At 38.2% G+C, this 18,989-nt stretch overlaps 3 protein-coding genes across 13 annotated transcripts in view; 1 reads left to right on the top strand and 2 right to left on the bottom strand.

The window, feature by feature from the left end:
- The window catches only part of FANCM (FA complementation group M), a 66,768-nt gene extending 65,180 nt beyond the window's left edge, over positions 1-1,588 (bottom strand). For both annotated transcript variants that reach the window (XM_032344125.1, XM_032344126.1), the window contains exon 1: positions 743-1,588. In XM_032344125.1, coding sequence (XP_032200016.1) covers positions 743-1,259 — 517 coding nt within the window. In that variant the 5' untranslated portion in view covers positions 1,260-1,588. The remainder of the gene's footprint in view (positions 1-742) is intronic.
- Positions 1,589-2,727: 1,139 nt separating this feature from the next.
- FKBP3 (FKBP prolyl isomerase 3) lies at positions 2,728-17,652 on the top strand. 3 transcript variants are annotated; one of them, XM_032344137.1, is made up of 7 exons: positions 2,728-2,892; positions 5,625-5,726; positions 7,496-7,603; positions 13,611-13,746; positions 14,244-14,311; positions 15,981-16,078; positions 17,303-17,652. In XM_032344137.1, the coding sequence occupies exons 1-7, from the start codon at positions 2,785-2,787 to the stop codon at positions 17,355-17,357; spliced, it is 675 nt and encodes a 224-aa protein (XP_032200028.1). In that variant the 5' UTR covers positions 2,728-2,784; the 3' UTR covers positions 17,358-17,652. The 3 variants fall into 3 exon arrangements, with proteins under 3 accessions (XP_032200028.1, XP_032200030.1, XP_032200029.1); XM_032344139.1 differs by lacking the exon at positions 2,728-2,892 and adding an exon at positions 2,982-3,272; XM_032344138.1 differs by lacking the exon at positions 2,728-2,892 and adding an exon at positions 3,972-4,179.
- A 568-nt stretch (positions 17,653-18,220) lies between these two features.
- The window catches only part of PRPF39 (pre-mRNA processing factor 39), a 38,015-nt gene continuing 37,246 nt past the window's right edge, over positions 18,221-18,989 (bottom strand). For all 8 annotated transcript variants that reach the window (XM_032344130.1, XM_032344127.1, XM_032344129.1 and 5 more), the window contains one exon: positions 18,221-18,962. In XM_032344130.1, the coding sequence (XP_032200021.1) occupies positions 18,906-18,962 (57 nt within the window). In that variant the 3' untranslated portion in view covers positions 18,221-18,905. The remainder of the gene's footprint in view (positions 18,963-18,989) is intronic.

Genomic DNA, 18,989 nt, shown 5'->3' with positions numbered 1-18,989 from the left:
TTTAAAATATCTATAATCTAACCTAATTTCAGAATGCAGTCCTGTTTTGGTAATCTGCCTTCAGACAAGAACAATTTAACAAATCATTGAAATGTTAAATTTTAAAGCTCTGTTGTGATCCCAGTGTTAATGCTGAGACACAACTAGACTGTCTTTAGAGAATTCCTACAACATGGCATAATAATTGAAGAAAAGTAAGTTCTTCAACTGGGAAATCTTTCTGGGGAAGAAAGCCAGAAAACCTCCTGTTCACTTCTGATGGGGTGTACATACAAATCGCTTCAAAGTACTCCGACAAATTACGGAGAGTCTCTGAAAATTGAGGAGAGCAACCCTTTTGGTGAGGGCCAAACTTGTTACAAATAGATAATGCTTTAAGAGAGAGAATGGAGGGGCACCTAGGTGGCTCAGTGGGTTAAGCCTCTGCCTTCGGTTCAGGTCATGATCTCAGGGTCCTGGGATCGAGTTCCACATCCGGCTCTCTGCTCAGCGGGGAGCCTGCTTCCTCCACCCCCTACCCCCCGCGCCTGCCTCTCTGCCTGCTTGTAATCTCTGTCAAATAAATAAATAAAAGCTTTTAAGAGAGAAAGAGAGAGAATGAATGGAAAATACGGATACTGTGATCTGGGGAGTATTCCTCCTGGGTTAGGAATTCTTTTAGCTCAATTTCCACCAGAATGCGTGCTTTCCCGAGTTACCCACCCCCCCCCCCAGTTTCAAATTAACCCATTTTCTAACATACCTGTCATTTCGGCCATGTGGGACTGCGGAATACCCATCACTCGGTAGCAAGCCTCGATCTGCTGTGTGACCAAGGGTTTCGTGGGGGCCATGAAGACCACCTTGCCGGAAGGGAACCACCGGTAGAAATTGTACATGACCACGGCGGCAATAAAGGTCTTTCCCAAGCCGGTAGGCAGACACACCAGCGTGTTGCAGAACAGAGAGGTCCGAGCAATGTGCAGCTGGTAGTCCCGCACTGGGCAATTAGTAGGGTAAATCCACAGGGAGCCCGCTGAGGTGCAGAAACCGCCATTCTCTAAACTCAGCTGCCGCTCCGCCTCATACACTGCAACCAGCAATACATCATCGTCTGACTCCCGCTGAGCCTCGGTAGCCTCTGCAGCGGGAGGAAAATGTGCCCTAGAGATGCCAGGGCTCTGAGGCCGCTCAGGTCCAGAGCTGCAACCCGGAGCTCCGGCGGGCCGAGAAATGCTTGAGCCCCACGTCTGAAAAAGTGTTCTTTGCCGTCCGCTCATTAGGATGACGACCACCCAAGGCTTCGCTCAGACGCTAGCAGTTCCAACAGCTCAACCGCCACCCTTCCGATCCCCATCGGCTACCTTCGCACAAAACAGAGGAACGTGAGGGCGGGACTGCAGCCTGTTCATCTAGTTGAAAATGCCGCCACTGAGTATGCGTCGGAAATCTGATTGGCTAGCTTCCCGGAAAACCTCGCGGCCTCCCGGAGACGGATGCGCACGGTTCCGGCGTTAGTCTGAATTTGGTCCGCGGTTCAGTCTCTTCACAGACTCTAAATATAAGTTCCGTTCCCAACGACTGTGTCCCGGCCTCATTGCTAAAGTGATATTGCTTAAAATGATAAAACAAAAACAAACAAAAAACAAAACGAAACAAAACAAAAAAGTCTTTGAGATCCTAGGGACAACGGATACCCATTTCTTTAACGTTATCGAGCGAGTATTTCTTATTCCTTGTTGGCTGTATTTTTAAAGATGTGAAAAGCAAAAGGGTTAGGTTGAATTAAATATCTTATTTCTTTTTCCAAGCCGAAAAAACAAAAATGCACGGTCTCTTTTTCACAAAGGCAGCCCATTATTTTACTATTTTTATTGTTAAGAGGGAAGTGAATGGTTTGGTCCCGCATTCGTGGGGAAATTCGAAAGCAAAAAAAGGAAGGCTTTCCCGGCTCCACCGTTACATCTCCATAAATGATATAGAGCGGTACGCGTCGGGGTGGTATTCGTCTAGTCTAGCGAAAGCTTTCTACCTCAGGCTTGGATACAATTCCCGATTTCTCCACCCTAAACCTTGGCAGCTTGGGGAATAGCCTCTGTACATTTGCTTCCTCGTGGACACACGAAGTCCACGGACCGTCAGGTTGTTTTGAGCATTAGTAATATCACTGTCGTCATCCGCAAGCGGCATCCTGCGAGGAGCTTCCTCACGTCGCTTTATTTGGTCAAATGTCTTGAACTTGCTTTGAAAAAAATTTTCTCGTGTGTTTTTACTTCTTCGGCGGGGTAGGGAACAATTGTATTTTAATTTCACTTGGGTGAGTTTCAAAAGGGAGATGTGGGCTTTGGGTCGTTCTGACGGGCAAGGACTGAACCTATTCAGGTGTGAACTTTTAGGCTAGAACTAGATAAAACGTGATTAGAAGTCTGAATGTTTTCTTAGGCAGGTTATATACAGGCTCTTAAAGGCATAGCAGCCCGTCGGGAATACACAAGTGTAGGTAATGGCTGGTAAATACCACTACCAACACCCGTTGCTCGACGGGGTTCCAATTAAGTGCAGACGACAGCTTCAGGTAACCCGCACAGTCCGTCGTAATGACCGCATCATCTGGATCACACCCGCACTCAACCGAGGCCTTCTACGTACAGCCTTGACGTCACTCAAGGACGCGCACCAATCCCGCCACGTCGCACCGTGACCCCGCCCCCTCGAGCTCCACGCGAGGGTCACGCCACGCCCCGGGGGCGGGGCGATGCTGAACCTAGGCGGGCTGGCTCAGTAAAGCAGAGGCAGCGGGGGAAGATGGCGGCGGCCGTGCCACAGCGGGCCTGGACCGTGGAGCAGCTGCGCAGCGAGCAGCTACCCAAGAAGGACATTATCAAGTTTCTACAGGACCACGGTTCAGATTCGGTACCAGATGCGGCGGGGCGGCCGGGCTGGTGCGGCTGAGGGACGCCTCACCCCCCCGGAGATGCCCGTACATTCCGTATTCCTCCGTGCCCCCGCCCTCGTCCTCCCGCGGCCGGTGGCCTGGAAGGCCGGAGAGGCCTCGCGTGCGCGGGGTAGCCAAGCTCCCGCCCTTCCGGGCTGCCCCATTTGGGAGGGGATATCGGTTTTATTTCTTGGGGCAGGCAGGAAGAAATCGCATAATTAAAACCTCATTGGGGTCCTTGAGTGAGGGTGGAAGCCATGAACAAGAGCTCAGGAGATACTGGGGGTGGGGACGGGTGCCCGAGCTCTAGGGACCTGGGTGAGACCCCTGCGGTGGAGAGTAGGCCATTAGAGAAATGGTAAGGATTGTGAAGACTTCTGAGAACGGTATGTTCGTTTTGGTTTTTCTCATCAGTTACTAAATACTGAACGCTACTGCGTGTAATTTTTTAAAAATCCTTAGATTGCGGTTTAACTTTTTTAAAATATCGACTCTTTACATGACCTTTTCACCTTTATACTGAGGGTAGGTAGATGCTCATTTTGTGTGCAGTATCTCCCATTGTTAGAAACTAAGATGTATTTGGCATTCTTTATCCTTGTACGCCCTGCATTTTTCAGTCTAGTCTCCATCTTAACCACCCAACTCTGGTCACAAGTGTTTCGGGGGGTTTCTTTGGTTTGGTGGTTTTTGGGTTTTTTTGGTCAGACTTTTTTCCCTTCGGAAATTAAGATCATTCATACCTCTCTTAAATTGCCGAACCACTGCACAGTTCGTGCACTCTGCATTCCCCGTTTATGGGAAATAGAAACAGCAGTCTGTATGGTTTCTCTACAGTTTTTCATTTAAGTTCTAAACTTGCATTAGAAAATTTCTTTCTGGGTTCTTCTGTAATGATGTTTATTTTCATTTTGAAGTTTTTTTTTTTTTTTTTAAGATTGTGTTTATTTGAGAGAGCGCGCAAGCAGAGTAAGCAGCAGACGGAGAGGGAGAAGGAGGCTCCCCTGCAGAGCAGGGAGTGGGATGTGGGGCTCTCATCCTAGGACCCTGGGATCATGACCCCAGCTGAAGGCAGTCCCTTAACCAACTGATCCATCAAGGTCACCGATTTTGAGGTGTCTTGAAAAGGAAATAAAGTTATTATCTAGCAACCAGTTCCATACACCTAGAATAAGTATCCTGACATCAGCCAAATACTTAACATCTATAGCAAGAGCTATGCTCAGTGTTTGGTGATACAGGGTAAAAGAACGACCATGCCTCAGGTATTCCATTTTATACCATTTTAATGGAGTTATTTTCTCTTAAGCCAATTCATATTTTCAACGGGAACAATAGAATAAACTAGGCATTATCATTAGTTAACATTTAATGCCTCAGTCCTGTACGTCATCAGATTCTTAGAGAACACTGTACAATCAAATGTAAGACAGGCCTATCGGGACAATTTCAAGAGACTTGAGTTATCAAAATATTTTTTGATAGATTAAGTGCATATCTTAAGTGCATATTCTCCAGTATTCATTCACATACTTAAGCCTATATTTGACAGTCACTATTTTATTGATCATAAGATATTAAGAAGATGTTTGCATTTTGGATATTTTTGGGATCTTGCAAAAGAAATGACTTGAGTGCTAAAAGCAACTGATACTTCCATTTAATCAAAATAACCTTTCCCCATCAGTCTTTATCATTTAGAATATTTCTCTAATTGGGGGAGAGAAAAAGCAGAGGAGAAAAGAATACAGCACTGATAGTGTTAGAAAAGTTCTTTTATCAAAGGACAGAATATGCCAGAGGACAACGTTGAGAAAATAACAAAAATGAGGAATCAAGGACCAAAAGGCAGAAAAGGAAGCGGAATAAAATAAGGAAAACAAAGACATTATTAAAATCCCCACATTGCTTGATTTTGAGATGAAGTTAGTATTTTCATGTCCATTTACCAACGTAGTTTAAGTTTGCCAACTTTAGAGAAGTGGAATTCTGTTACTTTGGTTTATTAAGTACATTGTTATTAGTCCTGATAGCTAATATTTTTTGAGTTCTCACCAGGCAACAAACTGTATGTTTAAATGTATTAAATGGACTATTGCATTTATCCTTAGAACAACCCTCTGACATAGATGTTGTTATTAATCTTCCATTATGATACCGAAACGGAGTCTTTAGGAAAGCTTAGTCCTTTGTCTTAAGATCAGATAGCTAGGATTTTAATACAGATGGTCAGACTCCTCAGCCTACACACTTTACCACCATATATCCAGCATTGTGTAACAGTGCTTCCCAGTCAAGAATGAGTTACAGCTTTGTCAAGATAGGTAGGCCCAAGATGGTTGGAGATTCCTAGGACCATAGCCAAGTAACATCCTGCCAGTAGCAGCATCATCCAGTTACCAAAATGTGCTTGCTGTGTAAATGTTCTGCAAGTTTTGTAATGAGAAAAGCATTAGTATGCAACAGTGTAACCACTACATAGTATTACAGTTACAGTCTTGTCAATAATTTTTATTAATACACTGTATTTTTTAATCTTCCTTAAATCTTTTTTGTTAAGAAGGGTATAAAATATATTTATTTCATTTTTTCCATCATAAGTAGTTTTATTGAAGATATAATTACTAACATAAAAGGTCATTTTTCTGAATTTTAGACCCTTATTACATGAGGGAGATTATTTTGACTAACCAGCTTTTTTTCTTTATAGTTTCTTGCAGAACATAAGTTATTAGGAAACATTAAAAATGTGGCCAAGACAGCTAACAAGGACCATTTGGTTACAGCCTACAACCATCTTTTTGAAAGTAAGGTGAGTATTGTTTCATTTCATTACCATAATATTATTTTAGATATTTTATTTGCAAAAAGAAGTTTTAAATTTATTTGCAGAATATGTTTAAGTTTTTCCACCTGGCATTTTTCCTAACTGTAATCACAAATGGACTAGCCGCCAAATCTAGCAATGTTAATCTGCAGGATGGCAGGATATTGTGATATTTTGAAAGGAACGAAATTTTTAAAAAATAATTCCCAGGATGCCTAGATGGCTCAGTCATTTGAGCATCTGACTCTCGATTTTGACTCAGATCACTGTCTCAAGGTCCTGAGATCAAGCCCTGCACTAGGCTCCCTGTTCATCAGATAGTCTGCTTGAGAGTCTTTTCCTCTGCCCTTTCCCATGTTTGCATATCCCCATGCTTGTACTCTCTCAAAATAAATAAATAAATCTTTCAATAATAATAATTCCCTGTAGCTTAAATTAAGACAACAAATAAGGGTACTGAAAAGTCAAAAGTCCAAAGTTCCATTTCATTAATGAATTTAAAATCTTAGTTAGATTTAGGCTAACCCTCTAGAAAAAACAAATTTTAAGAAATTCTCTAATACCTTTTCACTATGAAATGACCATCTTCCACAGCAAGGATTCTTTTTTTTTTTCTTTTTTTTTTTAAGATTTTATTATTTATTTGACAATCACAAGTAGGCAGAGAGGCAGGCAGAGGGGGCGGGGGATGCAGGCTCCCTGCCGAGCAGAGACCCAATGCAGAGTTTGATCCCAGGACCCTGACCTGAACCAAAGGCAGAGGCTTAACCCACTGAGCCACCCAGGCACCCTGCAAGGGGTCTTTATTAAGGAATTGTGAGAATTTTTTTTTTTTTTTTTTTTTTTTAAAGATTTTATTTATTTATTTGACAGAGAGAAATCACAAGTAGTCGGAGAGGCAGGCAGAGAGAGAGAGAGGGAAGCAGGCTCCCTGCTGAGCAGAGAGCCCGATGCGGGACTCGATCCCAGGACGCTGAGATCATGACCTGAGCCGAAGGCAGCGGCTTAACCCACTGAGCCACCCAGGCGCCCCGTGAGAATTTTTTTTAAGATTGATTTATTTATTAGAACACAAGCAGGGAGGAGAGGGGCAGAAGGAGAGGGAGAACCTGACTCTCTGCTGAGCAGGGACCCCACCATGGGGCTTGATCCCAGGTCCCTGGGATCATGACCTGAGCCAAAGGCAGAGGGGCCCAACCAACTGAGCCACCCAGAAAACCCAGGAACTGTGTGAATTGTATTCATATCTGAGTCCGAGTTGGCCTTTCTACATCTTTTTTTTTTCCCTTTTAAAGATTTATTTATTCATTTTAGAACAAGACAGAGTGCAAGAGCAAGACAGGGGAGAGGTGGGGCAGAGGAAGAAGGAGAGAATCCCAAGCAGACTCCCCATGAGCATAGAGTCCAACACGGGGCTTGATCCCATGACCCCAAGATCATGACCCAAGCTGAAACCAAGAGTCGGAGGCCCAGCTGACTGAATCACCCAGTCACCCCTGAATTGTCCTATCTGAAAATCTCCTTTTCAGCATTTATGTTATGAGATGCTTTGGGGTTTCTAATTTGTTGATTAAAATGTTTAACATGAGATTTTTCCTTTGTTCTTAGGTAGTTTCCATTTATTTGTATTTGAGTTATATGGCCTATATTCATGATGTACATATTAATTAAATTGAAAAGTTGAAAATCTAGATGTCCCTTCTAGCTTTTAGCCTGTTCTGAATATGGTAAACAGTAGAACATTTTCCTTACAGCGTTTCAAGGGTACGGAAAGTATAAGTAAAGTGTCTGAGCAGGTGAAAAATGTGAAGCTTAATGAAGATAAACCCAAAGAAACCAAGTCTGAAGAGACTCTGGATGAGGTTTGTATATAATATTATTTTATTTCTCTTGTGAATTTGAGAAAAGTATTTGTTTACAGCCCTGCTTTCTCATAAGGGGTGGAGGAGTATGGCTACTTTTAGTAAGCCAAACACTGATTTGGAGTTTGTTATCCCCCATAGGTATATTGAACCAGAATAAAATGTGTAAGAACCAAAGCTTTACAGTTATTAAGCCTTTCCTGTAAAATACCTCTAGCTTTGTTTTTTATAGTTCCTCTATGTCTGACCAGAACTTCTGAAGTTCCAAAGCCATTAAAGGTCCTGATTTATAGCCAAGTTGGACTGAGTAAAAGATACTTCACTGTGATTATTTTTAGCTTTTTCTAATGTACATGGTATCTTTGGCAATAGAAACAGTCCAGGCTTGGCTACAGGGTGTGGAGTCATCTGCCTCATCTTTCGCAACATAGGTTTTACATTTTGGTACAAGGGTTTGAAGAACTAGATAAAACCATTTCTGCAGATGGACAGCTCCAGTAGAGCCAAGGACAACAGTAAGAACAGATGCAATAGAGCTGAATTGACTATAATCTTGCCACTTCTGATAATACTTGCTAACTAAGCTTACTCATTCTAGCGGTCTTAGTATCAGTGATAATAATCTAGTAATAATAATATTTTTTAGGTCTTAAAAAGAGATGCCACCTAATGATGAAGGTATGGCATTTGGATATTTGTAGAAAGAGTGCAAGTTCAAGTATAGAATTATAGTTTATATGACTGAAGCTAGTTAATTCACATGATATTTTCTTGTTGGTTGAAAAGTGCAAATTACTGTTGGTGGATATGTACACACAAAAAAGCAATTTTGAGGTTTATCACATCTAATATTTGATAAATGTTATATGTATTGGACAAATATTGAGCAGCTACTAAGGTTAAAAAAAGGTATAATAATTACTGAAAAGGATTGCAAAAACAGTTGGTACAATAGTTTAGCCTCCAGAAAATTACAATAAAGGAGGAATTAGGCAACAGATTGTATATCATGAAGAGGTTAAGAAAAAGAGAGCTACAAATAGGGTATAAGAGCTGGAGACAATCTAGAGAGATCTTAAGAGGATCCTAAATTACATTCCTTTTTTTAAAGACCTCTTTTCTCAGAGGCACCTGGGTGGCACAGTCAGCTAAGCATCCAGCTCTTGGTGTCAGCTCAGGTTACGCGCTCAGGATTGTGAGATTGAGCCCCGTACTGGGCTCCACGCTCAGTGCAGAGTTTAGTTAAGACTCTCACTCTTCCCCTACTTCGCCCACGTGCTTTCTCTTTCTCTAAATAAATAAATATTTTTAAAAATAAACAAAATAAAATACAAATCTGATTCTGTTAACTTCTCTTTAAATCTCTTAATTGGCTGTTCAGTGACCTGAAGATTAAAAAAAAAGTTTCATAATGTATGCTACATGTATTTCCAGCCTCATCTTACACCACATTGCCTCCTTCACTTCTCCCCTGCAGACTATACTGTTTTCATGCTCTACCCTACTATAAAAATGCCCTTCTCTTTATAAGCCTTTCCCTAATCACCTACCTCAAAGAAACCTCTCCCAGCTTAAAGCCTACAGTGGGTTAGGTCACTGTGTCATTCCCATCTTAGACTTGTGCTTCCTCTTTAGTTCTCATAACCCATGCAGTTACACACATGACTATATTCTCTGTTAGAATGAGGGTCAGGACCAAGTCTACCACCCTCCAAATGTATCTCCAGTTTCTAACACATGGAACATGTTCAAATATTTATTGAATAATAATAGGGATAATTATGTTAATATACTCTTATTTTTAGAGGCTATGATGTGATCCAGTTAACTCAAATTGTAATGATTACTCTCAAAGTTCCTTTATCTCTGTCTGCAAGTACCTAGTTCAGATACAGTCTCAAGAATGCAGTTCTTTTCATCATTCTGAAGTAAGAAATTGTTGTAAAACCAGGAAATTACCTAAAAGCCAGGTCCATTCAAGCACATAATTCAGGTGTACCTTTGGGAGTGATCTGACTTCTCACCATGAACTAAGCAGTAAGGAAGTTCTTGCAGTGAAACCCAAAATAAGATCAAATAACTACTACTGTGAAAGTGTGTTATATAGGTCCCAGAAAGTCCAGTTTGTTTTCTGGCATCATCAAAACCTATACCTTCTGTCTCCTTGAAGATTCACAGTGCATGTTAGCTGGTGACAGCTCTGAGAAGTCATGCAGAATAAAGGCATATTTAACTTTCTTCAGTGTAGTGATTTCCAACTTAATTATGGTGAACCTCTTTTCTTCTCTAACAGTGTTAACAATGCTAAGGAATAAGTGATCTCTAAAAGATACTTTGTGAAACACTGAAATGGAGGCTATCCTTAGGCAGACTGGCACCTTCACCAAGACTGAGTAATCACCAGTTTAATTTTTTTTTAATTATTCTATGACCTAGATTTAATGTAGATAACACAACGTGCCCAAGCATCTTGGGACAACAAATGGGAAAACAATGAAATGACATTAAGATTTAAAATATGGTTATTGTTCCGTAATTGTACCTTATCCATTCAAATAGTTAAGTGTGATTTCTTAAAAAAAAGTCTTAAGATAGTCTAGTATTTTTTCATAAAAAGATTATGTAGTCATTCTCATTTTGTTTTACCAGATTTTGTAAGTCAGCTATATTTTTAAAATATTTTTCTGATCACTACCTCTCTCTCAATAAATAAATAAAAATCTTAAAAAAAATATTTTTCTGATATAAAAATAACATATGATGTTTTTCAAATAGAAAAGTGGGGCACTTAGGTGGCTCAATGGGTTAAGCCTCGGCCTTCAGCTCAGGTCATGATCTCAGGGTCCTGGGATCAAGCCCCGCATCTATCTGCCTACCTCTCTGCCTACTTGTGATCTTTCTCTGTCAAATAAATAAATAAAATCTTTAAAAAAAAAAAAAAAGAGAGAAAGTAATAGAAAAGTATAGAGAATAAGTATTCCCAACACCTAGAAATGAACATGTTTAACATTTCAGAATGTTGTCTTTGAATATTTTCTAAGTGCATATTGATTTAAATAGTTGAGATATTACTATTGTTAGATACTACTATTGATTTTTCACTTTATAAGAATTTTTCCACATTATAAAAAAATTGAGTATTAGATTACCATAAACATGTGGTTATTTTGCCACTGTGGATAATGGTGCATTGAACAAGTGCACAAAGATTTTTTTTCCTAAGCTTCAGATTACTTCTTGAGCATATTTTTGTATAAATAGAATTATTATTATTTATTACACTTGTGATCTTTTTAAATTGCATTCCAAAGAGATGGCACCAGTTTATACTGCTACTAGTAGACACCTCACCATTTATAGTAACATTTTTCATTAAAACAGCCTTGGAATGGGAGTGTCAGCAAGGAAGTTAATGGTTGCTTTTATAATAATACATGTACTCGTGCTGTAGATGTGACTTGATTTAGGGAGTCAGCCTAGCTTTAGTTGAAAGTGCTAATTCTTAGACTCTAAATTAAATTGGACTATATACTCTATCCAGGCATTACTTTCTGGTAAAAAAGATGGAAAAAAGACTGTCAGGTCGCTGTGAGTTTAAATGTTTTGACGCAGGAAAAACAAAATGATTTGTGTAATACTTGTCATTCCATATGTGCTTGGGTAAAGTGGTTAAGAGCATGGGACTTTACATGCTAGCTGCCTGGTTTCCAGTCCTACTCAGCCACTTAGGAACTGTAGGTGCGTAAGCAAGTTGCTTAACCACTCTATTTCTGTATTTCCTTTTTTGTAAAATAGGAATAATGTACCTAAGGCATAAGGTAGTAACAATTAAGAGTTAATTTGTGTAAAGCATTTGGATAGTGCCCAGCACATAGAGGGTACTCGGTAGTTGCTATTTTAACTGATATCACTAGAAGTTAACTATCATCAGTACTACCTTTTTTTTTTAAGGTTTTATTTATTTATTTGACAGAGATCATAGGTAGGCAGAGAGGCAGGCAGAGAGAGAGGGGGAAGCTGGCTCCCCGCTGAGCAGAGAGCCCCATGCGGGGCTCAATCCTAGGACCCTGAGATCATGACCTGAGCCGAAGGCAGAGCCTTAACCCACTGAGCCATCCAGGTGCCCCTATCATCAGTACTATTATTTGAGGTATTCAGGCATAGTGGAAGAACAGGGGCTTTGGATTCAGACAAGCCCACATCCATATTCATTCTCTACTACTCATCAGCTCTGTTGCAAATTCCCTGAACCTCAGTTCCTTCATCTGCAAAAATGCAAGTAGGTGACACCTTCAGAGGATTAAGAGTTAAGTGGGATGGTATGTGTTACGTAGCTGGCAAATACTAGATGTTTAATGTCTTTTATTTTCTTTTCCCATTATTAAATGTTTTGTAGTGTAAAATTCTATATACATACTTTAATTTTTTAAAAGGTTTTATTTTAATTTGTTAGTTAACATACAATGTTACATTCATCTCAGGTGTATACTATAATAATTCTGTACTTCCACACATCACCTGGTGCTCATCACAAGTGGACTTCTTAATCCCCATCACCTGTTTAACCCATTACCCCCCCCCCCACTGACCTCCCCTCTGGGAACATCAGTTTGGTTTCTGTAGTTAAGAGTCTGTTTCTTGGTTTCTCTCTCTCACTTTTTTTCCCTTTGCTTGTTTTATTAAATTCCACATAAGTGAAATTATATGGTATTTGTCTTTCTCTGACTTATTTCACTTAGCATAATACTCTGGCTCCATCCCTGCCATTGCAAAGACAAGATTTCATTCTTTTTATGGCTGAATAATACTCTATTGTATGTATATATACTACATTTTCATTATCCATTCATCAATCAGTGGACACTTGGGCTGCTTCTTATCTTGGTTTTTGTAACTAATGCTGCTATAAACATAGGGGATCATATATCCCTTTGAATTAGTGTTCTTCTTTTGGTTAGTACTCAGAAGTGCAATTGCTATTTTTAACTTTTTGAGGAACCTCCATACAGTTTTCCACAGTGGCTGCACCAGTTTGCATTCCTGCCAACAGTGTGAGAGGGTTCCCCTTTCTCTACAGCCCCACCAACACCTGTTGTTTATTGTGTTGTTGATTTTAACCATTTTGACAGGTGTGAGGTATTATCTCTGTAGTTTTGATTTGCATTCCCCTGATAAAGTGATGATGAGCATCTTTTATTCTTTTAAAGATTTTAGTTACTAATTTGATCAGAGAGAGCACAAGCAGGGGGATGACAGCCAGAGGGAAAGGAAGAAGCAGACTCCCTGCTGAACAAGGAGCCTGATCCAGTCCTGTTTCAGGACCCTGGGATCATGATCTGAGCTGAAGGCAGATGCTCAATGAATGAGCCACCTAGGCGCCCCACCTTTAGCTTTCTTTAAAAGCTTCTGATAATCCTGTTTTGTTCTAGGAAATATGTCTCTTATGATAATTTCTATAGATGATTCTGTTTATTGTATGAACTTACTTTAAAGTTCAGAAACAAATGGAATATTACTGTATTCCTTCTAATTGGATGTAGTAAAAATATTTAGTAATGTCAATTATTGGTGCTAAACAACTCAGATTTTTGAAAGTAAGTCACAGGGCTTTATTTAATGTCTTACAGTTTTATAGGAATTAGATAGTAATGATATTTCTAACCTTGGACAATAATGGGATTTATGTTTTGTTGAATAATAGAATTTTGTCAAAAGAACATTGGTTTCCAAGGTAGCTGGAAGTTACTTGAAATTATAGATAGGCTGTTTACTAATATTGCCACAGACTTGCAATTAGATAGTGAGGTTTTGTTGTTTTTGTTTTTTAAACTCAGAGGTGAATCAGAGGTAAATAGTTTGTTACCACATCTGTGAAACTTTGTGACCAGACTTGGGTCATAATTGGCTATATAAGAATTCTCTTTGTCCAAAAAAAAATGAATTCTCTTTGTCATCCTTCTAAAAGAAGGATATGAGTTACTGTTTGTGTTGTTTTGTTTGTTTTTAGGGTCCACCAAAATATATAAAATCTGTTCTTAAAAAAGGAGATAAAACCAACTTTCCCAAAAAGGGTGATGTTGTTCACTGCTGGTATACAGGAACACTACAGGATGGGACTGTTTTTGATACTAATATTCAAACGAGTAAGTCTAAATGTAATCTTACCTTCTTAGCTTCAAGGCATTGCAAAATATGTGTATGGTACACGAACAGTTGGCTGTACCTTTCTCTTGGCTGTCACTTTTTTCCAGAAGTCTTTTGCACCTCTGATTTACTTGGACTCAGAGGTCTTCAGTTCACTATTTATTGGCCAGGTGGATAAATACTTCTTGGTCATTGGGAAGCAAAAAATAAGCTTAGTCTAAACTTGGTTAATATCCCAAAGTTGAGGCTTTCGTATTTAATGTAAAAGGCAGAACATGTGCTGTTTTAGTAGTGTAAATATGGTCCTTACTCTCTCCCTCCTTTTAGACCATAACTATTTTTACATACAGAATTTTCTTGGTGCATTAGCTTACTGAATCTTTATTTCTTTTCCAATGCATAATATGTTAAGTTCTAAAATTAAAGACTTAAATCATTATGTTTTTCCATTGGAACTTAATTTCATCGTGCATTATAAGAAAATTTTGTTTTACAGGTTCAAAGAAGAAGAAAAATGCCAAGCCTTTAAGTTTTAAGGTTGGAATAGGCAAAGTTATCAGAGGAGTAAGTAAAAATGGCAATGAATCATTAGATATTTTGGCACATGCTACATGTGGTATGGTGCCATAATTAGGATTGGGGATATGATGAACAGTCTTTTTGGAGTCTGACAAATCAGGTGCTGTCACTGCTAACTGATCTGGACCAAGTTTTCTGGGTCTCAGTTATGGACACTACAGTCTTCCTCAAGATTGCTGAACAATTAAAGGAGCATAACTACAATGCATAATATAATGAGACTCAAGTATTATTTTCTTCATGCCTGCCCCTTTTACTTTTTCATCATAAATTCATCAGAAAGTTTGGCTTTCTAAGTTTATCTTTAAGACTCTTGTAAAATGTTACATAGGTTGTTGCACCACTTTCACATCAAAGAGAAAGGTAAAAGGTAAAATACCTGTTTCACTGAAGTACTTAATATAGAAGTAAAAGTTTGTTCTGGGCCTTTTCACCTCTCACAACCGGAATTCAAACACAGGAAAATCTTTCAAATATAAGCATTCTTTTTTTGGCTACCCTTACTTACATGGAGAGATAATAGAAGGAAACTTTGAGAAAAGGGGAAGGTATGATTGAGTTGTACTGACCAATGCAGTGTACGAAAGGAGGTAATAGATCAGGGCTCATTACTGGCTTCACTGAATCAAGTTGTTATTCCAGGGCCCATTTATTATTAAAATATCTTTATTCACAACATCAAACATTGTAACTGAAATGCCTGTTAAATGCACTGAGAACCCTCCATGTTATTCTTTTTATTGTGGGTAAGTCCGAAAAAACAGCTCAATCATTCAGAGCCCCAGATTATAAAACATCTTAAAACTAAAGGTTTAGTTGAAAATAATCCTAACTGCTACTTGATTATACCAAATTGATAATAACTATATACCAAATTAATCAGTTGCTTCCATGACTAATTTGCTTGTGTATTTCTAGTGAACTGTATTAATTTCCATCATATAACAGATCTCTATCCCTTGAGTTTTATCAGAGTATCTGTCATATCTACCTTTGCATTTTGTAGATTTAACTGTTTTTCGTAACTTCCTTTAAGATCCAGGACATATGGTTGTCTCAGTCGGTAAAGTATGTGACTTATCTGGGGCTTGTGAGTTCAAGCCCCATGTTAGGAGTACAGTTTACTTAAAACTTATGTATATATATATTTATTTTCCAAATTTGGACAGATGGAGTGGCAACACAGAAACCTGTATCATTTCTTTGAATAGTTTTACCTTCTGTGGAAGGTCAGTGCTGTAACATGTAGTTTATCTTGTATGTGCCATCCGGACTCCATAATCTAGTGATCTTAAGACGATTCTGTTTTTAGCTTATCCCTCTAATATAAAGTCAGAAGTTTGCCCTGGGATATATCAAGTGTATCAAGTTTTTTATATTATTAATAAACTGGTTTCCATAACTTAAGATAGTTAACATTTTAAAAAGTTCACCCAGTAACATTTGAAGCATATATTGCACTAAAAAAATTGTTTAACATATCTTTTTTTTTTTCCATTGAGGAAATAAAAGACAAAGATTCACCCAAGGGTGTTGCCTTACAATATAGTAAAATCCAGTAACAATGCTTTTTGGTATATTCAGCCTTCTAGTTTTTCATGAATTTTTTTTTTTCAATTTGTCATTAGTTTTTATTTCTTGTTCTTGCCTTTAGTGGGATGAAGCACTCTTAACTATGAGTAAAGGAGAAAAGGCTCGACTAGAGATTGAACCAGAATGGGCTTATGGAAAGAAAGGACAGCCTGATGCCAAGTATCCTTTTTTCCTTTGTGAATAAAGAAAAAAACACGAAGAAAGACCACCTGAATGTATAAAAGATATTGTGTAGGTTAACTTGGAGAACAGGAATCATGTCCAGACTAGTATTCCTGATATCTAGATGCTTCTGTATCAGCACCTTCAATATGGACGGGAGTTAATATTTTTCATTGAGAAAAAGTGTGCAAACTTGAGCTAGAATAGATTCTTACCTTTTTTTCCTCTTGAACTCAAGTTTTCTATTTTTAGAGGTAAACTTTCATCTTTGAAAGGCAGTTGTTACTATATGAAGGATTTACTTCAAGGAGTTAAGATGTCCAGTACAAACAAATGAAGCAAGTTATAGGATACAAGTATGGCTCATGGTAGTTTTATGCTACAGTATAATTTCAGGCAATTAATGGGTACTCAGAGCTTAGAAATGGAACACATATTGAGGATTACCAGTTGTGAAGTTGAGACCATGGGTCCAACAATGTGTAAGCATCTGTGATTACTACTAATGATAACATCTGATAGGCCTGGTTTGTGAAAATTCAAAAGCCATGCCTCCTGACCAACCAGAACAATCCAATAACTAAGTGAGAAGGTAGTTTTTTATGTTGTTTGTTCCATTCCCACTGGACTAGTTGGATCGGTTAAAGTAACTTTTGAAAAATTTGGAAGGCCTCTCCCAATTTTATCAGTTAAGATTATTTGGGAATATAATAATCCTCTTCTAAACCTATCAAAACCAGATGGCCCAACTAAGCTCCCCCTCTCATGTGAAGCATCTCAAAACCAATCAAATAAAAATCACAGTTCTCTGAATTCAGCATCTTAAAATTCATAGCAAATTCATGCATTAGCTATATGAACTTCGATTTAATATAACTTATACACCCAACTAGATAGATTTTTTTTTTGGTAAGCAGAGTAGCAGTCTTCATTAGGTGGTGGCTAAATTGGGAGTACTGATGAAGCATCCAGGAAAGGAATATCCAAGTCCAAGCTCAACCTATCTAGTTGGTCTATACTGATAGGTTATAATCACCATTCACAAAGATACTTTTAGCAACCACTAAGCTAGTATGTACTAGCACCTCAATCAGTCATAAAGCTCTTCTCTTTGGGATTAATATCCAATATCCATTATATATAATTCTAATTTTAGACTGAGGTTATTGGGAATGAAGGAAGAAGTAATTTTTATCAAATTTACCTTGACTTCTTCAACAGAATTCCACCAAATGCAAAACTCATTTTTGAAGTAGAATTAGTGGATATTGACTGAAATAGCAGCAATGCTTCAGATATAATGACATCAGCAACAATAAAACATTGCCTTGAAGAAACTTATGTAACTAATTAGAGCTGGTTACTATTGTAAGGGAAGAGTCTACTGGAAAATTCAAGAGCTCAGATATTGTTTACCCAATCCCTAACTTTTAATATACGTAATCCATTATAATTCCCTAAAGTTTGAAATATTTTACTACAGCTATGTAAAATACTGGTTAAGGAGAAATGACTTTCCTTTACCTGTTGTAAACTAAAAGGCTCAATAAAAACATATTCAGTGTCTTGCATGTGTTTGGTGTTAATATATAAATGTTCTGATGTGCTTAACGACAGCTAAGGCTTAATCAGAACAAGGAGTTATAGTAAAATTATCTAGACAGCTTTGCCAGGGACACTCCTCTTAAAATCTTTTCTTCTAAAGAGCTTTTATGACTTTTTAAAGATTTTATTTATTTATTTTAGGAAGAGTGCATGTGCATGAGCTGGGGGTGGGGGGGGGGAGCAAGGAGCAGAGAAGAGGAAGAGAATCTGGAGTCAACTCCCCACTGAGCTTGGAGCCGCCTGACACAGGGTTCAATCTCCCAACGCTGAGATCACGACTTAAGTGGAAACCAAGAGTCGGATGCCCAACTGAGCCACCCAGATGCCCCTCCTCTTAAAATTTTAAAAGTAGTCCTGTATAGTGAGAAGACAAGCACAGAAATTGAGGAAGCAAAAACAGCTAAATGGTCTAATTCTGGCAAGAAGAGAACAGCTAAATTCAAGAAAAGTATACTTCAAAACCAATAAATCACTAATAATGAATGAAGTCAATATTGTTAGGTGATCCAGCCCCCCCCAATAAATTCATAACAATTTGTTGAGAAGTCTTCAGTTTTATTACAAAAATGAAGATGATCAGTTTGATCAAAATGAAAGCTTGCTCACAAGTTTTACATGAATATTCTAAATACAAAGTCTCCTGAAACAACATACTTTTGATATGATTTTCATTTTTTAAAAGGGATGCAAACATTCCATTTTTCATTTATAATCTCTATCCCAAGACATAGTATTTAATAGTGTATCTTTTCTGGCAGTTAAATCCAAATTCACAAGGATAATTGAAACAGACAAAACCTTGTCATCAAAGGTTAAAAATCCATTTTTTTTTTTTTACAGAGGTAAATCCTTAATAACCAGCCCTTACATATTTTCAGAATCTTGTACTATACTGACATGATTTACAGTCAGTTTTTTTTCTTTTTTCCTACCCCTTAAGGCTACAAAACTGTTGCAAATGCATTGCAAAAGAATTCTAGACCACTTAATGCAAAAATCAAAAAAATAGTTCTCCAATAAAAAGTAAATTTTATAAATGGTAGGAAATATCTGTGGTAAACTACTAAGTGACATTTTCCCCTATTCCTAAACAAATCATGTTACACAGAAACAGGAAGACAAGTTATCAAATACAACAAGTTTATGTTATGTTTACATCCCTCATTAAAAAAAAATAATTTTTGTATTTTTCACACATTCCATCTGATATATTTTCTCATCAGGTTGGAGGGGGAGGGTAATACTGTCCATAATTCCAAGGATTCTGATAATTGTACTGAAAGGAAAAAGCACACATGTTAGC

This window comes from Mustela erminea, chromosome 5, assembly GCF_009829155.1.
Source record: "Mustela erminea isolate mMusErm1 chromosome 5, mMusErm1.Pri, whole genome shotgun sequence".
In the NCBI taxonomy this organism is placed as follows: Eukaryota; Metazoa; Chordata; class Mammalia; order Carnivora; family Mustelidae; genus Mustela; species Mustela erminea.
This window is presented reverse-complemented; position numbering and strand designations above follow the sequence as displayed.